The sequence below is a fragment of the Hylobates moloch genome, unplaced genomic scaffold, assembly GCF_009828535.3.
Source record: "Hylobates moloch isolate HMO894 unplaced genomic scaffold, HMol_V3 SCAFFOLD_14, whole genome shotgun sequence".
Classification (NCBI taxonomy): Eukaryota; Metazoa; Chordata; class Mammalia; order Primates; family Hylobatidae; genus Hylobates; species Hylobates moloch.
In genome coordinates, this window is record NW_026652289.1 from 78,763,034 (window position 1) to 78,788,393 (window position 25,360).

General features: G+C 33.1%; 1 protein-coding gene across 4 annotated transcripts in view; it reads left to right on the forward strand.

Moving 5' to 3' along the window:
* The window catches only part of DPH6 (diphthamine biosynthesis 6), a 227,167-nt gene that overhangs the window by 22,325 nt on the left and 179,482 nt on the right, over window positions 1-25,360 (forward strand). The window contains exon 4 of one of the 4 annotated variants that reach the window (XM_032174311.2): window positions 1,698-5,533. The exons of the other annotated variants lie outside the window; for them this stretch is intronic. Within the exon in view, the coding sequence (XP_032030202.2) occupies window positions 1,698-1,883 (186 nt within the window). The 3' untranslated portion in view covers window positions 1,884-5,533. Of the gene's footprint in view, window positions 1-1,697; window positions 5,534-25,360 lie in introns of those variants that run through there. 4 annotated transcript variants of the gene reach the window in all.

The window sequence follows — 25,360 nt, forward strand, 5'->3', positions numbered from 1 at the left end:
TGTGGTTTGAAATTGCATTTTAATCTAAGCCTGTTTCTGAAGATGTATTAGGAATTAGTAATTTGGGTATTGGCCACTTTCATGGTTCTGTGATAAGAGGCCCTAAATTGAATTGATTTGGATGGGTGGAGGGGGACATTTTTCATTTTTGTCTTACACTTAGTGCTTTTCTCAAAAGTGACACATTTTAATTAAATTCTTGATTCAAGATAATAGCATGAGGAACTTGTCTATCATCCATAGTTACAGTCTCCTTTCTTGACTTATCATAGTAGCTAATAAAGCAATTCCAATTTTAGTATGCTCATAATTGTTCCTTGGAATAACAGAACAGTAAAAAGAACAACAGAACATTGCTGATGATGCCAGCTTAGTATCATAAGTTTTTCCATTTATGGAAAGCAAAGGTAGCTTCAGAGATATATTTGCAATCCCAGTTAAGTTTTTAATTTTTCTTTCTCTTTTTGGATAAGTTGGGAAGTCTTGTTCTATAATATAATGTTATAAAATAGGTTCATGTAAAGCTACCAACCTTAATAGGATCTTTTAACGTCCACACAATTAACATCTCTTCTTTAAAATAATCTCTTATTGGTGGGATTAGTATTCAATGGGGAATTCCTCACTAATTTTTGGATACTATTATAAAAAGCATGTCTCCAAATAGAGATATGGGCTAAGGATATGAACAGGCATTTCACAGAGAAATACATTCAAATGACCAAAAAAAAAAAGAATGTTTAACTTCACTAACTCAAAAATGCAGCTACACTTTGACAGAAATAAGAAATAATAATGATTTTGAAGAAACAGATACCCTTATGTACTGCTAGCAGCCCTGTAAATCGGTTCAATATTTCTGGATGGTAATTTGACAAAACTCATCAAACACAAAAAAATACACTCCTGTAATAGGCAATTCCACTTTGGGGAATTTATAACTAAGGAAATAATTAAAAATGTACTTGAAAATTTAGAAATCATTGGCAATGTAAATTACGACATATCTATACAGTGGGATGCTGTATAGCATTAAAAATGAACTTGCAGAAATACATCTGTATATATTTTTAAGAGAAGGAAACAAAATAGGGAATGCTCTGTATGGTATAGTAACATTTTTCTACAATGCATTTGTGTAAGTACATGCATAGAAAAATTATCTATAGGATATATTTTAAGTCTGTGGGCAGAATTAAGAGTATAATTTTTGCACATTTAATTTTTCGGTGTTTTTCTCTAATGAGGATATATTGCTTTTGAAGCTTCCTTGTTGAAGATTTGGCATCTACTTAAAAATGCACTGAATGGTATTGGGGGAAAGGAAATCTTTCCTATTGATTATCAAATCAACAGGATGTCAGCCATTCCCCAGGTCCTTTTTGAAGGTTCATGAGGAGCCTGTTTTTCTTTCAGGGTTGGTTCTTGAAAGCTTGTATGTGAGAGATTTTATTATTTGATTTTATTTTACTTTATTTTTTTTGCTGTGACAAATGTCTATCGTTTTCTAAACAAGAAAGCCAGTGTCCCAGTTAGGTGCATTGAGTTATTTTCATTCACTTGCAGTCCTGTTGTATTAATACTGAATAAGCAGAGACAGCCTGACTGGTGGTGAAAGATGGTAATCCAGCCTCAGGGCTTTTTCTGGTCAATCCTAAACCTCTGATTGCCACGTTTTCCTAATTTCCCATTTCCAGGGCATCACTAGAGTGACCTTGCTTGCTGAATATGATGCTCTGAATCTCCAAGATTTTCACATGCATTTGGAAGTGGGCAGCCAGGCGATTGTTTACAGGACTCCAAATGAACTGTGCACTCACAGCAAGTTTGATAAACACACATTTCCTCCTTTTATCAGTGAGATTGCAAAATGTGAAGTATGAGTTTCCAGTTTTACTCATTCCCCTCAACCCTTTTCCTGTTTAAAAACTTAGACATACTAATTGGATGCTGATCTGTCCCTGTTTTTCATTCTGCTTGCTGGTAGTTGACGGCTTAGTTCAGTACTTACCTAGGCAAGATTTGGCAAACCTTCAAAAATAAACTTTCCATGTATTCAACCTAAAGGAGATTCATCCCAAGGAATGTAATGTGAACACTAATTAACAGTAATGACTGCTAATCACTTTGCTTTTTATACTCCTTTAGGAGCACTGCTATTATCCAATGTAGTTAAGTAAAATGCTTGTATATGAATCAACAATGTTGCATCCTTTTAGCAGCTATTGCTCACAATCAAGCTTTGCATAAATTAAAGTTGACTAAAATTGATTTTAATATGCTGTTCTTCTTCAATAGTAAACTAAAATATCTAGTTAAATATCCTGCATATTAAAAATACATTACCTGATATTTTTTGCAGTCATCCTGTGGTAGATGAAAAGCAATATTGCAAATACATTTTCTCACAGTTCATGACACTTTCTTTTAGATTTCTTCAAAATTCAACACAACTCTTCATAGTCCTATCAGCACTTTGATTCTGTTGTAAGCATTAATTTTGTTAGATCAATGAAAAGTAATCAGCCTATGTTTAATTTTTCTGAATTTGTTCATTTACTTCCTAGAGGGTCTTACAGATTCTTTAAATGATATAGTCTATTTATATAAAGTTGGTTCATAGGGTCGTACATTCAACATTCATTAAAAAGGGTTGTTTATTATGTTTAGTGAATTACAGGACCATTATAAAAGCTTTCTGTCTATTTACATGCATTCAACGTACCTGTGACTAGAACTGCCTTGCCTTAGGAGGAGACTAAGCAAAACCCATAAATTAATAATTTAAGGGAGCAATACTCAAGTAGCATTTCAGTTAAGAAGTAAAGCCTCTGAATCAGTACTAGCCACTTTAACAATGCCTTACTTTTTGACTTTTATTGGCTGAAAATAACTTGTTAAACTGGAGCTTTTGTAATAAAATGAAATCTACATACCATCTAAAGCCCCTTCCCCTCCTTTTGATTTATGAGTAGGTTGACATATTACTGGAGAATTTGTAACACTTTCACAGTTCTGCACTTTGATTTCAGAGAAGGTGCTAATCTCTCTGGAATTTTGAGAGTGACAAAATGAGTTGTATACTGTTTTTCCAGGGAATTTGGGTTTCTTTATTAGAGGCCTTAGTTTTATTATGGTACCTGTATTAATGTGGATTTATCCAATATGTGATATGGTGGTGTGATTAGATATACATTAATGGATGTTGTTTTTTTTTTTTCATTGTACATATTCTACTTGGTTTGATCATGATATTATAATTCTCACAGCTAATGTCCATGCTTCTACAGAGGTTCAGCAATTCAGGATATTATTTTCAAATTACCGAAATGAGATAATTTAACTCCCTTTTATTTTTAGTGGAAAAAAATTAAGTGGTAGTATTATAAGAAGCTTTATGCTGTGTATACTAGTCTTATTGTGTATATGTACTAAAAGAACCTTTGACACTATACTTAATTGGATTTAATTTCAAAGAATTGTAACAGGAATGATATGAGAGAATAGAAAATATATGGAACTTAATTAAGTGCTGCCCATATGTAAAGGTAAGATTCATGACTATTGTTTGATGTAACTTATTTATTTTACATCCTGATACTGTTGCGTAGTAGCACAAAATGCGTGTCTATGAGGAAAAACTTGGCTTTTTCTATTTTGCTTTGAGTTTTTATGTGTAATAAAATTATGCATAAAATAGGCAAGGATTTCAGTTTTGAATCATCTTTTTTTTTTTTTTTTTTTTTGTAGCATGTTTACTTTCATGTGAGAGTGATTGATCTGTAGCTTTCATTTTATCCAAGAGGGGACAAATGGAATTGGCCTTTTCGACAAAAGTATGCAAACAGACTGCATTCTTTCTGTTGATAGAATTATGGAAGGATTGCATGAGGTGCCACATTCAGTTTCCTATTGATTGGAAAGAGGATTCTGCAGTGGGGTGCTGTTTCCAATGGATAAGGAGGTGCTATGATTAGTTACCTTTCTCATGAAAGCACTACAAAGGGAAATGCAAAATGTGTGCAGTGCAGTCTTCTCTATTTGACAGTTGTTTTTGTTAAGTTTTTTCCCCCATTGAAGTCCAGCCTATTTTAGAAAAACATACATTTTAGTTTTTTCCTCTTTATATCAGGCTTAGATTTCCATGCATTTGACCCTTTAGAGAAATTACACGTTATAGACAGTTTTCTTTTTCTCAGCCTCTATTGTAAAGCTTCAAAGCTGATGCAACAGTGCCCTCTATAGTCTTTTAGTGAACATTAGACAGATGTAGATGATTTCAAATGTTCAGGTAAGAAACAGGACATTTAAATTTAATTTTTGTTCAAACAAGAGACCCGTTTTTCCTAAGTAGACATTCTTGTTTTTCACTAGTGGCTTTACTTTAAACAAAGAGAACAAAAGACCATTCTGAGTTTTCATTTAGAATTATTGGCTGCTTCTTCTTTTTATCCCTTGGTAAATCTCAAGTTTTATCAGACGTTCATCAGAGTAATTTGAGAAAGATGGAATCTTACAGGCTGTACTCTCTGTTCATGAAATATCTTTTTGAAGTTGAACTCTGATAGGAGTATTTTTTGAAAATAATTTAGTTCCTTTGTACTTGTTTTTTCTATTTAATTAGAATCTGAGTGGGCTGCCTAAAATTTGACTTCTATTTATTCCTGAATTGTGTAACCCAGTCGTTATACATGACATTATTTAAATTCAAACCAAGGGAGTTACACAATGACTAAAGTGTTTGTCATTCATTAGCATTGATTTAAATTTTAGATTTCCTTTTCTCTCTTTTTGGTTACCTTTTTGATTGTATATATTGATAGCTAAGTTTTTCATTGTAAAATGCAACTAGATGTGAAGTTATGGATAATAAAAGCAGGAATCATATTTAGATATGATTAGAAGAGAAAAATTTTATGGATTAAGTTTATTTTGCTTCTGAAAGTGTTTTAATGAAAAGATCATGGGCCCAAGTCCTAGTTTCTTCGTGTATTCACTATGTAGTGTTGAACACGTCTTAACCCCTGCGGCTGCTTTCTCTTCTATAAAATGGGAGTAAAAACACCTTATCCTTTGATGTTTTTGTGAGGTATTAGAGATAATATATGTAAGTTGGCTAGGTCATTAGAGATGCTCAAATGGTAACTTTATTTCCAAAACCACAGTGGGAAAGTAAATGGCTTTTATCTGAGTAAGTTTTAATATAGAATCTAGAACACATTCAATGCACTTTGAATTTTAAAAGTCCTATCTGGCAATTTCTGGATTTATGTGAATCTGAAAGTTGGGATAGCATTTCTTGGTAGTGTAAACTAACATAATGAGATGTGCATTCAGTTTCAACTCCCTACACACCTCATTCCCAAACTTTTAAAATAAGCTGTCTTTAGAATCTTTATTTTAGTAGAAATTTACCCACAAACCAGTATTTAGCAACGTGTGAAAACTGATGATAAAACTCGAAAAAACAAAACAAAACAGGAATTTAAAATTTTTCCCCTTTAGTATATCTGAAAATACTTAGGATACTTTTTCAATTATCTGGGTTCTTAGTAATAATAGTCTAGAGCCCTTATTTGTGTTTTCTAGCTATACAGCTTTTGTTTTCTCCACCAGCTACGAAGAAGACTGGTGTATAAAACAGATGAAAATGGAGCTTTTTTGGTTGAAATGGAGATGGGGACCTAGAGTCCCTCTCTTTCAAAGCAACAAAGTTTAAAAGCCACTTGGTCCTTACAGTTTATGTATGTGTGTGTACACTCCTTTTGTGTAAGGGCTTTGCCTTACTTTAGTTTGAATTCATAGTGCCTAATTCTGTACCTGGCACATAAAAGATGTTCAATTAATGTGTGCTGAATACAGAATTTTTTGAGCACCAGGCCTTCCCTTATTGATTTCAAACACCTCATGCATAAAAATGCAACTTTATGAAGCCATCTAATAGTAAAGTAATTGTTTCTCTGTGAATCAATTAAAACAAACATACTTCTGGCATAATTCATCAATTTAATTTCTTTAAAGTAAAACATTGTTTTAATTACAAATAATTATAGGAAATGAATAAGAAATATTCGGAATGTGTCTTCAGTGTGATTAAAAGCTGTTATATACCACAATGATTGGTTTAGATTCAGACACTTCAAATGACCTGATGGTAAAAATAATCTTACACAAAAACTTTGGAATTGAATGTTCTCAATATTCAGTAAATTGTTGTTTTTCATGTAAAGTTCTTATTTATGTTTTGTATTGCTTTTGAGTAATCTTGAAAGTACTGTTATAATAAGCCACCTATTGTTTTTTGTATATCACTTCGGTTAAAACTGAGAACTGTGAAAGTATCTTTTTGTCACTATAAAGAAGGAACCAATGTTTTAAGCTGATAGAATGAAAAGGAACAAATTCTTAATAACCAAATATGGTAGTTCCTCTTAAAATAATGACCAGTTACAGTAAGAAACATGTTCAAAATTACATTCTGGCTTACAAGACTGACAAGATGCTGTCTACCAAAGAAAAAAATTGAATAAGATATTTTTTCTTTGCGATGAGAGTACCAAATTAAGAATCCACTTAATTAAAATAGTGATAAATGTAGATTACATTACCAAAGACAGTGAAATACAGCTGCTCTATCTACTGAGAGCCTGCATAATTTACCAAGACTGTACAAAGAAGCAATGGAGCAGCCACTGCAGACTGTTCCAGGAAGCATCCTGTTTATTCTACATACATTTCTTTTTTTAATTAAAATGTCAGTGATAATTTTATTAGCAGTCCTCCAAAAAAAATTCTTTAAATTTTTCCAAGGTGGTAGAATATGAGATGAGATCATTACAGCTGCTGAATGAAACAGATTAAACCTGAAAAAAATAGCAAGCTATTATATTTTATTAATTCAGTTTTCTTTATTATGAGTTGATATTGAAGTATGTGATGATGTCTGTATATTTTTTCATGTGAGTCTTGCATGAAAGAAATTTGTGGCAAAATCCTTGAATAATATACATTAAAAAAAATCTTTTGGAACCACAAGCAAAATGTGGGTGGAGTCAAGTAGTACTGCTTACAAATAAAGGTGTAGGTATGTGTGCTCTGGAATTCTTAAGGTGAGACAGACACCTCCTAGGAGTATATTAGAATCAGCTCCATGCTATTTCCTCTTCATCTCCGTCACTGAGTTGTGATTAGGGTTACTATGTGGCATGTGAGTGAGTGAAACCAAAAAAATGATTGCCTGGAGACCAAAAAAGTGGTTGAAAATCTGTTACACTGTATGTTTTTATCCTTTAATGATGACCAATGATATATTCATAATTAAATAGAGTTTAGAAAACCAATATTGTGTTTACCAAGAAATGTTGGTGGGTTTTTTGCCTTTGAGGGATAAGTGGGGACTCTAGGGTTGGACTTGGCTTTGTTCTAGGTTCCGCTGCATGGTATGATCTTAGTTTAGTTAACTTCTCTATACCTTGGCTTTCATATTTGTAAAGTAAGACTAGTAGTAGTACTTACATCATAGGGTCATTATGAGCGTTTAATGGGATAATCCATGTAGAATAGATCATATAGGAAGCATCAATAAATATTAACTATTACATACTTGTCACTAGAAAAACACTTTCTCTTTCATTGGGGCCATAGAGCATTGCTCATATTTAACTAACTTCATAAGATAATTGTTATCTGTCATGGTTTCTCTGTTGATCTGGTTCTTAGAGAATTTAGCTGTGCTCTTCTGTCTCTTTAGGAGTATTGTGTGGTGGAAATTCTACTACTCCTTGTTTTGTCTTTAATTGTGTTTCTTTTTAGTACTTAATATATCAGCTGCTTTGGCAGTGATGAATATGATCTCAAAGCTTGTGCATTTCAGTATGTCTGCTTTGAGCTTTGCTTTAGCTTGATACAAGGTAAGAATTAATTAAATATTTTCCAGGGCTTAATTTTTCTAAAGGGTCTTTCGAGTGACCACCTATTAAAAACTTCTTAACTAGGAAAGTTTTGTGGGCAAAAAATGGACGTATCACCAAGAATTTGAAAAGTTTGTATGAGAAAACAAGGTCTCACTTTGTTGTCCAGGCTGGAGTGCAGTGCTACAAGCATAATTCACTGTAGCCTCAAAATTCTGAGCTCAAACGATCTTCCACCTTCAGCTTCTTGAGTAGCTGGAACTACAGGTGAGTACCACCACACCTGGCTAATTTTTTTTTTTTTTAATTTTTGTAAAGATGGGCATCTTGCTATGTTACCCAGGCTGGTCACGAACCCCTGGCCTCAAGGAGTCCTCACACCACAGCCTACCAAAGTTCTGGGTTTATAGGTATGACCCACCATACCCAGCCCCTATGAACTTTCTCAGATGATTTTGTTCTATATGCTTTTTCCTTTGAGTGTCAGTAAAATGATGAATGAAAGAGAGGAAAAGAAGTCACATGCTATAATATATAACTATTATTTATAATGTTTACACATGCTGTATACGTTGTAGAATGTTAAGATACATTAGCTTTTTTTTTTTTTTTTAAACCTTAGTATTTCAGGCATTTTTCTAAGTGCTAAAGATGTAGCTGATTAAGGCAACAGATGTAGGTGATTAAAGCACAGTGCCTGTCTTAAAGACTTAACACTGAGTTTTAGGGCAGGAAGTTACTGCTATATATTAGTCATAATTATTTGTGATGAATTCTTTGCTTTTCTAAAAATATTCCACATTCCCTGTATTTTTCTTATTTGTTCATGACTTGGCATCTGCCCTTCTTTGTCTGGCCAGTATTACTAAGTTTCTCCAAAAAATGCTGTCTTTTTGAAGACTTAGTATTGCTCTATCTGGGCCTGTTGGGGACTTATAATTCTTCATTTAGCTTATAATTTTGATTAATATCGAAATAATTTATCAGTTTATCAGTTCAGGGTTAGAGTTTATAGGATTTTTTCAGAGATAAGTTTCTCTCCCCTGGTCTTCCCCAATAGAGAGCAGATAATTACATATAAACATAGTTTTTTTAGTGCTTCCACCAAAGTAACACTATGTGGTATTTGCCATAGTGAAGTCGTATGATTCAGAACTAAAATTAAATCAAACTTCTAATTCAATGTATCCTGAGGTCGTGGATCAGAAACTATTTCCTCTTTTAAATTAATTGCTTTGGAAAGTGAGACATCCCTCCTTATTTAAGGAAGCGTCATCTTATTTATCAGATATTCTTTAGGGCTATCATTGGTTCTATCAAAGATTAGGTAACGTTCCGTAAATTTTAATTTTAGGCTAATATCAAGGGACTTGTTTTCAGATGTTCTTGAGCATTTATACTTATGTAGAAATTTTGTCTTTAGCTTTAAATGGCTCCTTTATGCTATTTTGCATAATACATCTTCTCAAACTGTTACTTGCGAATATTTTAAACAAAAGAATGTCATATAATAGGTAAAACTAACTTTGTGAGGATTCTACAAAGTTATAAGATTTTATTTACATAGTTATAAGATTTTATTTACATAGTTATAAGATGCCAAACTTATATTGATGCTTTCTTCTTTATGGTTAATTGAGAATTACTGAGTCCCTACTGTGTATGCAAATCACAGCTATTAGCTGGATTCCTGGTTTTATATAACAAATTTAGTATGACTATAAAGTTTCCAACCCTTTACTCCATGTTGTTATTGACTTAGAATCAATTGTTCAGTCAAGCAGTCTGAAATGGAAATGATTATGAAGCATTAGCAACCAAGAAAAAGACTTTTATGAAAATTTAAGGGACAAATGTAAGTTATAAGTTACTTATTAACATAATAGCTAAAATATTGTTTTATAAAAAGATTTTTAACTTGTCAATTATATATATATTCGAGTGTTATAATGTTCATTATCTGGACATTTTAAACATATGCTTTAATTATGTTTGGGAAGAGAAAAGAGTAGTCTCTGTATCTGTCAACTTTGTAGAAAACAAAGTTAGCATCTATAAAGTTTGTTTTGTTATGATTTGATAAAGTAACCAGTTTCTTTCCTCATAGTTAAGATTTGGAATAAGCCTCCTAAGACTAAGTGGTGTTGTAATTTATTTTCTTAAATTATTTACCGCAGTTATTTGATACTTTTGCATAGTAAAAATAACAATGGCATTAGATGGTATCCTTTTTGCTTTCTAGTTACTGTAATAGATCTGACTTTTCTACATTATTTTATTTTAATTTTTGATGTTCATCTGTCTTCTACCTCTTAGATAGCTGGAAGAAAGAGCATCTTTCTTCTGGAACTGGGTTTTTAGTACTCCTCTTATAGGTGCACATGCTTCCTTTATTCAGTGGAATTGTATCTTTGTAACCTTGCAGGGTACTCGCCCATGTTCTTCCTGCCTTGTTTTTTATTGTCTAAATTCTTTGTTAATTTTCTTGATACTTAGAAAAATTATGTTTTAAATTTAAAAAATAAAAGTATAAAAATACGAAGATGTTGCTCAAAATTCAACCATTTCAAGTTAACATTTTGACATATTTTTATGTATGCACATATATTTAACACACACATCGATGCACACACCTGTATGTGGTATTGCTGTACTTTGTACATTCCTTTTGTTAAACTTAAAATTATCAGAAACATTTTTCTATGCCGTGAAAATCTCTTCAGTAAGATAATTTAATGACTACTTAATATTCTATCATGTACCTGTATAATTTTTTTAATGATTCTCTAATTTTGTAAATTAGGTAGAACCTAATTTTAACTGTAAATAATAGCACTTTGATGTGATCCATAAATTATTGTCTGCATTTTAAAAAATTAATTCCTTAGGATGCATTTCCAGATGCAGAATTAATGGATCAAAGTATATGATTATTTTTAAGGCCGTTGAAACATATTGGCTGGTTGATTTCTATAAATAATACACCTGCTTCTGAATTCATTATTTATATTTTAAAATTCAAAGTCTTTTTTTAATGTATCTGAAACCTTAACTTGGAATTGTTTTTATAATTCCTGGCATTTGGTGAACTCAAGGTGGGAATAGCATTCTGCCCATCTTTTGACTACATTTTATTCTTGGAACAAAACCACAGAAATATATGTTAGGGCAATTCAGTCATGTTATACAAGGCATAAGGTGACTTTTTCCCCTTATTGTGAGAAGTCCGTTTCCAGGGATTTAAGGCAGCTAAAGTAGATTGATGACCAGTAGCCTCGTGTGCTAGATTTTAGTATACTTTATACTAAAAATGTGACATGTGGATGAACACAGATATCAGTATAGACATTCATAGATATTATTTTTTAAACAGTTACAGATGTAATGCTACTTTTAACTTATTTTTTCTACTAGGTTCTGTTTTCCAACTAGCCACACTTTTCTGCTCCTGGATATTAACTGACTTATTTTCTATTGGCATCATTAAGTTTGGCAGCATTTAAAAATGATTTCTGATTTTCTCTGAGTACATCAATGGTGGTAGGATATTGGCTTAGTAAAAGTAGTTTAATCATTTTGGGCATATTTTTTATATGAAACGTAAGATTTTAGGTATATTTCACTTTGTACAAATTATTACTGCAGGTTTAAACACTACTTTATCCCATTAATATCCCATAGAAAATACTTTATGTTCACTAAATATCCCATAGAAAATACTTTATGCTTCCCCTTTTTTATGAACTTTTATTATTAATGTTGACAGTTTCTATTATGGCATTAAAAACAAAACAAAACTATAGTGCTACTATTTTAAACCTAGTTACTGGATTAAATATTATAATAGCTCATTTGTAAGAATAAAATAATGTTTATTTTGTGGTAATTATTACTAAATCATTATTTAGACTTTGCAAAATAACATATCACCATCTTGGAATTATAATACCTTTGTCTTTTGGTCATTTTAGTTTCTTAGACCTAATTCTCTCTATTTTTGTTTGTACTTTTGATGCAGTTAGGGAATATTTCCTTCTGTGACACTTTTTTTTTTTAAACGATAATCTCTTGGTAGTTTCTTGTCAGTGATATGAAAATGCTGCTATTACACTGACTTGAGCATGGGGATAAGTAGGAGTGTGTGCGAGTGTTGTTGAGAGGAGTATTGGAGTATCGCTGCTCTTTTCGAAGCTGCTGGGTTACTTTGTTTCTTCTACTTTTCAGCTATAAACACATGTACATATTCACACTATGTACAGTTTCATGGTTCCATTCTCCCCCTATTCTTTTTCCTCTCATTCGCATTCTATTTTTTTCCTCTCCTTTTTCTCTTTCATTTCACATGTGTGTATGTGTGCACATACACACGTAAATGAATTTTCAGGTGTTAAAAACAAAGATTGCAGACAGAGATCTAGATCCAATTTAAATGCTTAAGTTGAATTTTCTCTTTTTTTCCCTCCTTCATTAGATTATGGTCATCTGTAATATTTATGTCTTTTTATGAGCACTGGTTGTTCTGTCCCTTCACTGTTTTATGTCTCTTGTTGAAAAATAAGCTGTTAAACCAGATAAACTCTTAGATTAGAAAGTCTTAAACTTGAATATGCAGACAGATCATTTGGGGATCTTATTAAAAATTCAGGTTCTGATATAGTTGGTCTGGATGGAGCCTGAGATTTTTCTAACAAGTACGCAGGTGATGCTGAGGCTGCTGGTCTGAGGTTGCATTTTGAGTAGTCAGGTTTTAGACTCTGGTTTCTTGCAAAAGAGTATCATTTATTTAGAACAGGAATATTTGGGATTCAAAGTCAGTTTCTTCATACATTAGCTCTGAGTCCAGTGTCTACAAGGATGGGACGTATATTTTCTTTTAAAACCTAATTTGCCATGTTTCCTCACTTTTCTTTGATTTAGGCAGTTTGAAGGCATAAGAGTTTAAAAGATTTGTGAGTTTGGGATCTTCTGTGATGGTCTCACATATAGCTTCCCTAATTTAGTTTGCTACTTAGTGTAGGCTAATGATGACATGTATCAGGGTTTTTGGTGATTTGATTTTATGGTATATTATCTCCAAATGATGGTTGAAAAAATTTTCTGCTGGGAATTTTGGAGTTCAAGGTGAAGGGTGGGGAATTGGGAGCAGGCATGGAGTACCTAGGATAAATCTGAGAAACAGGTTACTGCATTGAAATGATTTTATCCTTTCTCATCCCTATGGTTACCACTAGAAGAATCACGGACAACTGAATTGAAATGAATTACTTATTGAATGTTGGAAAATTACCTGATACATATGCAGGAGTTGTTCCAGTTATGCTTTTAAATAAGATGTCTTTTATGTCTTTTAAATAAAGAGATCCACAATTTCCTATACAAAAATGGACAGAGCTTCCAGCAATAAAGATGTATGTCAGAACCTGCATAGTGATTAGAAGGTGGGCTGCTTTCAGAAGGGAGATGATACGACCAAGTTCTGCAGGCTGGCCCATTATTTGTAATACAGTAGTCAAATGTGACTATCATCAAAACACCTGTTTTTTGTTTTTGTTTTTAGAGTCAGGATTTCCTTCTGTTACCCAGGCTGGAGTGTGGTGGCACCATCACAGTTCACTGCAGCCTCAACCTCCTGAGCTCAGATCCTCCCACTACAGCATGCTGAGTAGCTGGTACTACAGGCACACGTAACCACTCCTAGCTAATTTTTTAATTTTTTGTAGAGACAGTGTCGTGCTGTGTTGCTCAGGCTGGTCTCAAACTTGTGGCCTCAAGCAGTCCTCCTGCCTTGGCATCCCAAAGTTCTGGGACAATAGAGATGAGCCTCCGTGCCCAGCTACCTGAATCTTTAAAGCTGGTAGTTGTAAAGTTTCTTGGTTTACAACATTGTTGAGGAAAAATGATTAAATTACCTAATGTGGCTGGTTCCTGAGGTAGCAAAAGAAGTCACATACTTCAAAGAAAGATAAGTGAGAAGGCTTTCCCCTTGCTTAAGCACTATGCTTGAAAATTAATTGTATTTTAATTTAGGACAAAAAAATATTAAGCATAGATTTTGTTTTTTCAAACCTTTTCAAACATTATTTTAAATCTAGGTACAACATTTAAGTTATATTTCCAATCTTATTTGTCTATGTACTTTCAATAAACATAGATTGCCCTTTCTTTAGTCAGCCTACATTTAAAAAGCTTATGTTTTGCCATAATACAGTAGAATTATTTGTGATAATGTTACAAGTCTCTGAACTGCATGAACATTATCCTGCTGTTTTATTGTTTTATAATGTAAAAGTAAATGCAAGCATTAAGAAATGTGCAGTGCTGTCAGGCTCCTTCAGGATTTAAGAAAATTGCTCTAACTATTGAAGAACTGAAAATAATCTTTCCGGTCGCAAAGAGCAGTAGTTATAATATTGCCAAGCATTTTGCTTTCTTTTTTCTCTAACCATAGTGGTGATTTGAGTCAATGCTGAAGAAATTTAGGTTTTATTTTATTTCAACAAACTGTTATTGCCTTGTAAGAATTACATATAAAACAGGATGGTTAAAAATGGGAAGAAAATAGAGGACTCATTCTTAACTCTTCCTAAGCCTAATTCATAAATCTGTTTCTTGTAATAGTAAAAATTGTATAGCCCAGCTTTTTTATCTGACTTGTGAATTTGATATAATAGGCACAAATACTGTGTGTTAATCTCAAAACTGTGAAATTATATTGTGTAGCAAGCTCTTCATAAAAATGAAACAAACATACAAACAAAATCTGAAAGCCAAAGCCTTCCCTAAAAGTTCTCACATGGGGTTTTGAATTTTTAAAATGAAAGGAAGTAGATATTCCTTATGGTTTTTAGCCTTTTGTCCTATATGTTTAAAAATATTTCCATTTAAATGCAGATTTTGATTTTTCCATCTGGGACTAGGTAGAAGCCATTCTGTTACACTACTAAAAGAATAATCTACTTTAACACAATATTTCTCCCTAAAGGGATGGTCTTTTCTAGTCATAAGGTATTATTTTTCTCAGAATGATATTAACATTCATGATTTAGCGATTTTATCTTGATTTGAAAGATGTTTTGTTCTGGCAGTAAAAGGGATTAGGAGAATGTCATGTGTATCCTATTGCTAAAAAATAGCCTTACCTTACTCAAGATTAGGTATTAGTAATTTTTAAAGTGTTTTGGGATAGGCATATGATTTGTATTTTTATGATATAAAAAAACTTTAAGCCCAGTGAAATGGAAATTGCCAGATTCATTAAACATCAGGTTGTACAAATATGGTTTTTTGAATAGATCAAGTAGCATGTTTGAGATTTCTGAACATGTTGTAACATGTTTTGCATTCATTTTCTTTATGCCTCATAAGGAAGCCTTTTGGATATATAAGAAAATCGTTAGAGCAACTAGTTACTGCATTCAGGGGCATAGATGTGTTTATTATGCCTCTGCATCAAAATTTATTAAAACTTTAAGATAAAAAGGGATTACATTAATTAAATGGAATGTCTCAGGCAGAAGAAGGAAGGCTCTGAAGGCCTTTTTGCTATTTGTTGGGCAAAGTCTTGGCGTGCAGAATGTAGCTATCCAAGGCTTAAAGCATATTGGGACCTGGTGTGAGATGCCAGCACCATGCCCCTAGGCACGCTGTCATTCAGCCGGCAGATTAATTAACCAGCGGCTGCATGGTCCTCCCGCCGAGCCTCTTTCAGTCAGCCCATTCTTGAGGCAGAAAATACGAGGGTTTAAAAGCCTGGAACATTCAAAAAAGTTTTTTCTCTTAACAAAACCAGAGTGTATACTGACAATTTTCTAGGAATAGTCTTGCTCACGCACATACCTATGCCTATACATATACATGTATATGTATATATAGGTGTATATATATGGGTTATATATTTGTATGAATATATATGTATACAATTTTTATCTTTGCATGAATGAGTGATTTTAACAGATTAAAGAGTTGAAAACCCAACCAGAGTATGACAGTCTAACCTCCAGAGAGAATTTTTCTAGTATCAGTGTGCACTCTTTAATATTTCTAATTAATGATTTACTAAATCACACTGGATAGCAAGCTCTTAATTATGATTTAATAGTAGCAAATTAATTTAGGCAGTTCAGAATTGTACTGTATTAACAGATACATGTTTTAATTTAGTTCTTTTTACTTTGAAATTTTAATAAAAAATTGTTTTGTTTATGGGGTAAAATTTTAATGTTAACTTTTATTTTGCTGTTATTGGAAATATTCACATGCACTGTTAAAATTCAAACCTGCACTTATAAATATGTAAAGTTTCAACAGTCAACTAAAAAAGATACATGTATATATCTAACTAATCACAACTATGCTCATTCAAATTTTCATTAAAATTACTGTTTATTTTCAGCAAGGACATACCTATTCATACATACATAGAAATTATTGTGAGAGAAATAAAATTTTTATATTATAGTATTTTGCTTAAAAAATACTTTTAACATATCTTGTATATTCATCTTTAGAATGAATGCATTAAATTTGTGTCTTTTCTCTTTTCAGTTTAGCTTGTTTTGTAATTATATTTAACATCATTAATTGCTTATAGATCAAATATTAGTGTCTGATTATTTTCTAAATATAGACCAAAGTCGATGTTCGTAAGAAAGTATTTCGTTTGTACTTTAAGAAAAACAAGATGACTAAATGCAAAAAAGGTATGTTTTCATTTAAATTATTTTAGCAGTGTAGGATACAAGTGTCTCCCACCCCAACCTTTTTTTCTCTCTGACACTGTCATATTTTTTAACACTCTCACTAGAATTTATTTTGTTGTAGTAAATAAAAGACAAGTCATTATTAAACAGATTTTGCTGTTAATTCAATGTATGACTACCCTTTGCCATAGGTACTTTTAAGGGCTTTTATCCAAAATAAAATTCATTAAAAATGCAATTTAAAAAATCTATTGTTAATGACTGCTTGAGTGACTGGCTCATAATTGGTTCATTACAATAAAAAAGCAACTATTTAAAAATCATGACAATGAGCTACAGTACAGAGTGAACACTTCGTTGTAAGGCTCTATGTGATTATAGGATCCTGAAGGTGAAGCAGAGAAGCATGTAAATTGGAGATTCCAGCACAACTTTCTCTTTTATACCAGTACAGTGAGTTCCGGTCGTGACCTAGCGTGGGCTGTAGAAGTAGGAGCCCCTCTTATTTACACTGTCCCATGCTGAAGAGTAAACTCAGGTAATATAGCCCACTTAAATGCTGGCACTCAGACTCTTCTTTGTTTCCCTTCCCCAGAAATCTTTACAGTTGACTTAAATTACAAAGTTGTAATCAGGAAATCTTTAGTTCTGTTGGGGCAAAACTAACAAAGACAATATTGTCATACAAGCCATCATTATTACCTGCCCTCTTGTTAATGCAGGAAAGCATGTAAATAGCTCCTTTTCAAGCTCCAGAGTTTTTTTTAAAAAAAAGCATTCCTAGAGATTTGCTTTTGTTCAGCTATTTTGGTGATTTAATATTTGTGTTATTTTTAATTAATTAGTTTTAATTCATTTTAGTTTAGGCCATGGTTCCTAAATAAGATAAAGATATAAACTTGATGATGCAGGAAGAAAAGTAAACTTTACGTGATAAGTTTTTTCCTTAACAAATCAAAGTTTCATTTCTCGTTTTGTGTCTTGGGCTTGCCAGTGATTTGACATACTGTGTGTGAACTTTGCAGTGTCAAACTTTGCAATGTCAGATGTCAGCTGTTCTCTTTAGAGTATAAAATTTTAAAATACTGACAAGTGTAAATAAAAATGGTCATTAAATCTCTCTGCTTAGAGTTCCACCTATAAGGCAAAAAATCTTGATTTTCAACAGTAGTTTAAAGGGCTTCTTTAATGAGCCCTGTATTTCCAAAATGCTTTTCCTGTTTGAGGCTAGAAAAACAGTAAAAGTTTTAAAGACTGATGACTCCTGCTTTTGTTTAGTCTACAACAGCAATATTAATGTTGCTTTTGTGTTCTGGTGACTGACTTAGGTGTAATTTTTCATTACATGTATTAAAAGTTGAATTATTTTCAACCCTGAACTTTAGACCAGCCCATGTGAGAACTTAGAGTATAAGCAAGGCAGTAACTTCAGGATCAGAATCACTCAAGGCCACTCACATTATTAAATGCAACCAGAGAATGTTGATATGAGGAGTTTAATATAAATTAGAAAAAAAACTTTCAATGAGACATTTAACAGTTTTTAAAGAAATAAGACAAATTTAATTGACCTTATTGTAGCTTAAGTAACCAAACTGCTGGGGTATTTCATCATTACTCTCTTCTGTGCTGCTTTGCATTCCTCTCATCATCTTATTCTGTAACGTGTGTATTCTTTTTTTTCTCAATAGAGTTAAGAAGAAGTGCCTGCAAAGGAAACAACCATTTAAAGCATAGTAGAAATCACATTGCTTTCTGGTTGCATTTTTCTTTAAAGATCTAGTTAATCCAGTTTATCTTTACACTTACAAGCAAAACTGAGCAATGCACTTCCCACACTTGAAGCTGAAACAGCTTCAGTCCACCTCACATTTATACATGGCTGAACATGCAAGCTGATGCCTTTGTGATTTGTAAATGTAATTTGATAAACCATTTGGTAAATGGCTATGTCATACCAGTGCCAAATAGTTTATACATGTAGGAATTAATGTAGCTGGGGAAACTATTCAGATTGACACTTCACTGTTTGGTTCATGTGGATACCTGGTAATGTTTATAATTTGATGGCTATTCATGCTTAAGTCTTGTGGCTTGGTAGTAGGCCTAATATTTCGGACCTTTTTTTACTTTGTTGTGTTTTATTATTTCCTCAAAGATTGCTTGTTTAGGCTAGAGTTCTTTGTTCACTGTCACTTCAAGAAAGAGGATCTATACTTGTACTAATATTTAAACAGATATATCTTTGTATATTGCTAAGTGTTGAGGCATTTCATAGGCAAACAGTGATTAATTAAGATTATGATGTCTCCTGTGATGTATTAATTTATCTTTCCATTTCCAGGACATATTGATTTTGAATATTAAAGAAGAGCTGCATCCATTCATTCATCAAATGTGTTCTGAGTCACTGCCCTGTTCTGGGTGTGGGATATAACTATCTGTAAAAGAATGACCCAGATTTATTAGAGCTCATAGTCTAGATTATGAGTAACAGTACAATATTATATTGTTATGATAGAGGTTTTTTTTTTTAAAACAAATGTTGTGAAAATATAGAAGAAGAGAAAGACATCACTTTTACCTGGGGATGGAGCAGGATGGACAGTTGTAGAAACAGATGAATGATGATTCATCGAGTGAGAAGATGACTTTCCAAACTGAGAGAACATTCTATATGGAATATATTGATGGGACAAAACATGGCACATACCTCTCATAATTTGGTGTGAGTAGATGATATATATAAGTAGTGGCAGGAGGTAGGAGTGAGAAAGTAATTTGGGGGCAGGTTGTGAAGAGCCTTGTGTGCCTTGCTGAGGAGTTTGGAGACCCCATTCCGTAAGTAATAGGGAGTTTTTGAAGGTTTGTAAGTAAAGAAGCAAAATGGATAGATTTGTATTTTGTAGTACTGTATAGGAGGTACAGAGAGAGGAGAGATAGGGGCTAGGTCTTTTGAGATCTTGAGATTAAGTTATCTCAAAATAGAAGATAGTGACACTAAAAAGGGTTAAATCAAGACTGGATAAATTGATGGTAGAGATCATCAGCATATAATTAATAATCAAAGTCATGTGAAAAGCTTTCCTGGGGATTAAGTATTTCATAGTGGAAAATAACTTGCGTTCTGGCACCTGGTTCCCCAGCTGCCACTTACTAGCTTTGTAACTTTGGACAAGTTACTTTACCTCTCTGTGCCTTTGTTTCCTCTTCTATAAAATGGAGATATAAATAGCCTACCTCATAGAATTGCTGTGAGATTGAATGAGTCAATTTAGTGTTCTTGTCATATAGTGTTTCAAGATGAGAGACATTTAGATATGTGTATCAATTAAGAAATAGAAAAAGTTATTGAAGATACAGGTTAGAAAAAGAACAATCAATTGAACAAGATCCAGGAAGACTTGGAAATGATGGGATGAAGAGCACAGTGGGCCAGCTCTGGATAGAAGAATATGGGTACGTTTAAAAATGAGAAATGGAATGATAAAGGACTGTTAATCTTACAGCTGCTATTTTTGTCCGTGGTCTTGGAGGCAAGATCATTTGCCTCATATGTTTGGAGGTGAGGGAAGTAATGAAGTGCTTTGAGGAGAATTTTAAATATTTAGACTGATCTTTTAAGAGCAAGGAAAAGGGGACTGAGGATTGTCAAACTGCCCAGAGTCCAGGTGTGGTTAGAAATCAGAAATGTGAAAAGGGGACTGAGGATTGTCAAACTGCCCAGAGTCCAGGTGTGGTTAGAAATCAGAAATGTGAAAAGGGGATAGTCTTTTTAAAATTTAACTTCAGTTAAATTGAAATGTAAAGTAATTATGTTTGGTAGGTGAGATCACTTTTTAGGAAGCAGATTACTTATTTACTTATAACAAAGGTATGTAACAGTATATTTTATTATGGAATATATAAATAAAGCATTCTAGGAATCATAGCTGGCAACAGTTGCTAAATTAAATTTCTATAAGAACTAGCCTTCCATATTTCAGAGGGGAGGATACAAAATTAATATGAATTTAAATAAATACAGCTGTTCAAGGACTATTTTTTCTGGACAAGAAATAACAAATGATGCAGTCACTTTATGATGGTCACTTAAATATATCAGTGAGGCCAGGCACACTGGTGTGTGTGTATGTGTGTATATATGTATATATATATAAAATTATATATAAATATATGTAATCAGTGATGAAAAAATATCATGCCAGAAAACAATACATAGAATCCAATAGTCCTCCCACTCTAGTATTAATAATTGTGCTAAGTAGAAATAAGCATCTAGATTCCTATTTAAATGAATTGAAAACCAAGTGAGATCTTAACAAATAAGTTAAATAACTGTGTAACATATTGTTGCAATTTTTCTTTATTGCGTATAAGTTGCTTCAAGAATTAATCCAGTTAGCTTTTTTAGATTTTTCAAATATTCCTCTTTAAATGTTTTTCTCTATGTAATTTAAAAAGCAGTTTTCTGTTTTAATTATTAAGAATAATATTTAAAATACTACCACTTGGTTCATGTTAATATATATTACAAAGGATTAATAAATTCTCCAGTGTTAACTACTTACTATTCTTTAATTGATGAGAAGTGGAATGCTTATAGTTTAGATTCATCAATATAAAACAAACAGAACTCTGAATGGGAGATTATTTGTCAATGGGGCAACAGTGGTTGGCAGCAGTAATGTAGTGATTCTTGTGGTATTTTGTTTTGTTTTGTCTCACTTTGCTTATTTTTTCTTTCTTTCTTTCTTTTTCTTTTTTTAGCCTTTGAGAAAATTTTAACACTTATAAAAGGAGAATAGCATTAGGAATCCTCATGTAGCCATCTCCCAACTTCAAAAATTTTCAACTCAGAGTACTTCATTTACAATGTACATATTCCTGTGATGTCTGGGTGCCGATGTAATAATGGCCACATCTTAATTATAAATATAGAGAAGTCCAGAATAGCATTTAAAATTAAGGATCAACTTGTATAAACAGACGTTGAAGAAATAAGTTTTATTTTTCCCCATATCTGAGCATTTTTAAGCCATTGATTTTATTGTTTTCTAGTTAGAAAAACTAAAGCATCATAATTCTAGGTCATTTATCACAGAGATTTAAGTCATGTTGCTAACATCTACTACCTAGATGATAAAAATTGAACTTCCCTTGGGAATGGTATGTGCTAAACTTAAATTGGATGAGTTAAGATCAGGGTTGAGAACAGCTCTGATCCATTAAGTAGTCCTTTTTACCCTGCTTAGAAAAACTGTGGGAACCATTTTAAAATATAGCCACACTTAAAAGTACATGAACAAAATGAAAATCAGAATGACCTTCTACATTTTCTCTAGAAAGGTAATAATTATTAAATATCATATTTTAAGTTTCTGAAGTTTCTTAATGAACAAAAATATGACCAGATTTTTGTTTTATGGTTAACTTTTTAGTAACATATTTGCCCTACTTGTTAAAAAACAAAGAAACAAATAACTGTACTGACTTTCCAATACTCAAATAAACTCAATGACTCCTAAAATTTTTCTCTAAGTTCTTTGTATAACAGAGACCAAGCCTTTATTTTTTACCAGGAAGTTGAAGAAAAGTTGTAATATGCAATTAGTTTTTCTGTGGTTTTCATCTTTTATGTGAAACATAATGAAGATTCCTAGAAAAAGTTACACTTGTCAGAAATTGACCCCATGTCGGCAGTCTGGGGAACTAATTGAATGTCTGACTAAGCTAAACTCATCTAACAAGAGGACTGCTCTGGTATTCGTGAGCATCACTTTGCTAAAGAGGAAAGAAACAAGATATTAATAAGAGAGATTATTTTTAATAGAAAGTGCTATAAATGTGAAAGTAAGCCTCTAATGTTTTTCTGTATCTTATTATTATTACTGATTGTTACTATGATATTAGGGGAAATATATTGTGAAAAGAGAAAGTTTGATGAGGTGGGAAAAAGGGAAGAAGTAAATGAACAATCTTCTGAAATGAGAAATTCATAAAATATATAATCAAACAGTTCCATTCTTTTAATGTTAAAAATTAATTATTGGCCGGGCACGGTGGCTCACGCCTGTAGTCCCAGCACTTTGGGAGGCTGAGGTGGGTAGATCATCTGAGGTCAGGAGTTCAAGACCAGCCTAGCCAACATGGTGAAACCCCATCTCTACTAAAAATACAAAAATTAGCTGGGCATGGTGACAGGTGCCTGTAATCCCAGCTACGCAGGAGGGAGAACCCAGGAGGCAGAGGTTGCAGTGAGCCGGGATCATGCCACTGTGACAGAGTGAGACTCTATCTCAAAAACAACAACAACGACAACAAAACAGTAATTATCACAAAAAGGGAGCGCATACTAAAATCTGCTGACTTGTAGTTTGTTTCTAATAGAAACAAAATTATGGAAGATATCACGTGAGTGGGCATGTGGTCTTGCCCATATTTGGGTAGCCCTGTTATTTGTTAAATGAATAAATAAATGCCAGTGAAAAAAAAAGTAGTTTAGCTTTCATGTCAACAAGTATATGGTAAAATAACCCATACTGCTTGTAGAAAAATAAGTTGAGTTATTATTTAAATCACAAAAAGGATTCTTGAGTCAATGTATACTTGTTTTTAAAAATAGCCCTAGTGCTGTCATTCTCCTTGATCACCAGGCAGATGCAGTTCTGAAAAAAGGTAGTGAATGTCAAATTAAATTGACTTGGATCATATTGAGCTCCTCGTTAGTCTGCTGAAAACATTTGCAAGGCGAGAGTATAGTCATCAACAACCCATTCATTGATTGTATCAGCATGATTCTGCTTGTGAAAAGTATAAGGTTCAAGACTTAGAACAGGAAGCTTCTGATCAAAGGAGAGCCCATCACTATTTCCCTGAAGTGAGATCCTATCAATATTATATAGAGTGATTATGATACTGATTATATTGTAGCATGGACTGATATATTTATTATCTTGGATAAATGGAGGGCTTACTTAAATAAAGGTTTGGACCAAAATATTCCTCATTCATGATAGGAGTAAACTTAGAAAAATATGACACCTCCTTTAAGATGATAAGCTGCACCTCTTACCTCATCAACTTCTTGACCTCTTTGCACTGTGGAAAACCACATCAGTACAGTCTATGTCGACACGTGGAAGACTGGATGATTTCTTTAGCAAACTGGTTGTTACTGGAATGGTACTGCCAGGAACCTCATTCTTGCTTCTATTGGCCTGGCTGCGCTATTAGCAAGTTACTTCCTGAGTTAAATGGGAAGCTTGCCAACATGATACCTCTACCTATTCCCAACTAGCAGACCTGCCAAACACAGTGGCCAGAAAGCGATAAAGTAAGTATCCGATAGATCCATGAATCTTATTTCTCTTTGCTGCTGGAACTAGTATTTTCCTTAATACTTAAGTTTATTTGTTGGTATGCTAATGATTTTGGTTATAACAAGCATGCTGTTGACATTAGGGGCTTGGACCCTCTATAGCAATAGCTAGGGAACCATCTTTTTTAATTCTTCCCTCATTATCTTCCTCCTTTCCCCAAAACACGGTGGAAAAATTCCTATTTCACTCCTAAACCTTTCCCCAGATTTCCATAGAAGTGGGATAGGGAATAGAGATATTTCTGTATGCTGTGTGATGAATAAAATTCGTACTTGCCCCAAATTTGGTAGACTGGGACAGAGGAGGTACAAATACCAGCCCAATAATGCGTTTGTAACCAAAAGATTAATTAACTCTCATAATCATCAGAAAAAGAACCTGGGGTGAAAGAAGGAAGGGAGAATCCTTCCTTTCTGAAGCCCTGAAAGTCCTGACCTTAGAATAATTTATTTGGTTCTAGTCATAACTTCTCAAGTGAAACTTTGGCAAGAGCAAAGGGAAGTGGAAAGAAATATAAGTAGTAGGGACAAGTTTATTCAATATCTGATATTCTAGACCAGTCAAGAGACAAATTTAGAAAAATAGAAAAGTATAGACTGGCTTTCTCAAGAAGTAACAACTACTGGAACTCACTACTCTAGGAGGTTGCAGTATGGTGGGAATGGCTAATTATCCCATTAAAAGGAATCTTGTGCAGTCTTGAAGTACATTCTAAAGCCTATATATTAACATATATAACAAGTTACTTTTTTTTTTTTTTTAAGAGATGAGGCCTTGCTGTATTGCTCTGGCTGTTCTCAAAGTCCTGGCATCAAGTAATTCTCCTACCTCAGCCTCCCAAGTAGCTGGGATTACAGACTTGAGCAGCTGCACCCGGTTTAAGATACAAAATTATGTATACACTTTGACGACATCTACATAAAAAAAGCTATATGAATAGAGACTAAAAGGAAATACTTATAACTTGGGCTGCATTATTTGGATTGGTAAAATGTAATTAGACTTGGCATTGTGAAGAAGTTACAATATATAAGGTCGTGACTGTTGTTTAGAATTATATTTGAATCAGTAAGGATCATATGTCTGTTCCCATTCCCATCAACAAGGACACATGTACACTTCTCACTGGTGGCCATTTCTTATACTTCCTGGGAAGTGGGGGAGGTGTGTGGGATGGGGTGAGGGGAAGAAGTAGAAGAATCCTGGATATCCTTAACATTATGCTTTGATAACCATGTGATGATCTGTGCGAAAATCTGTTTTTTTTATGGTAATAAAGGAACAAGAGAATTCTTTATTTTTCTGTCCCAAGAAGTGATTTAATTTTTAAAACTGACAGTAAGGAGGAAACAGTTAAGGCGAGATAGAG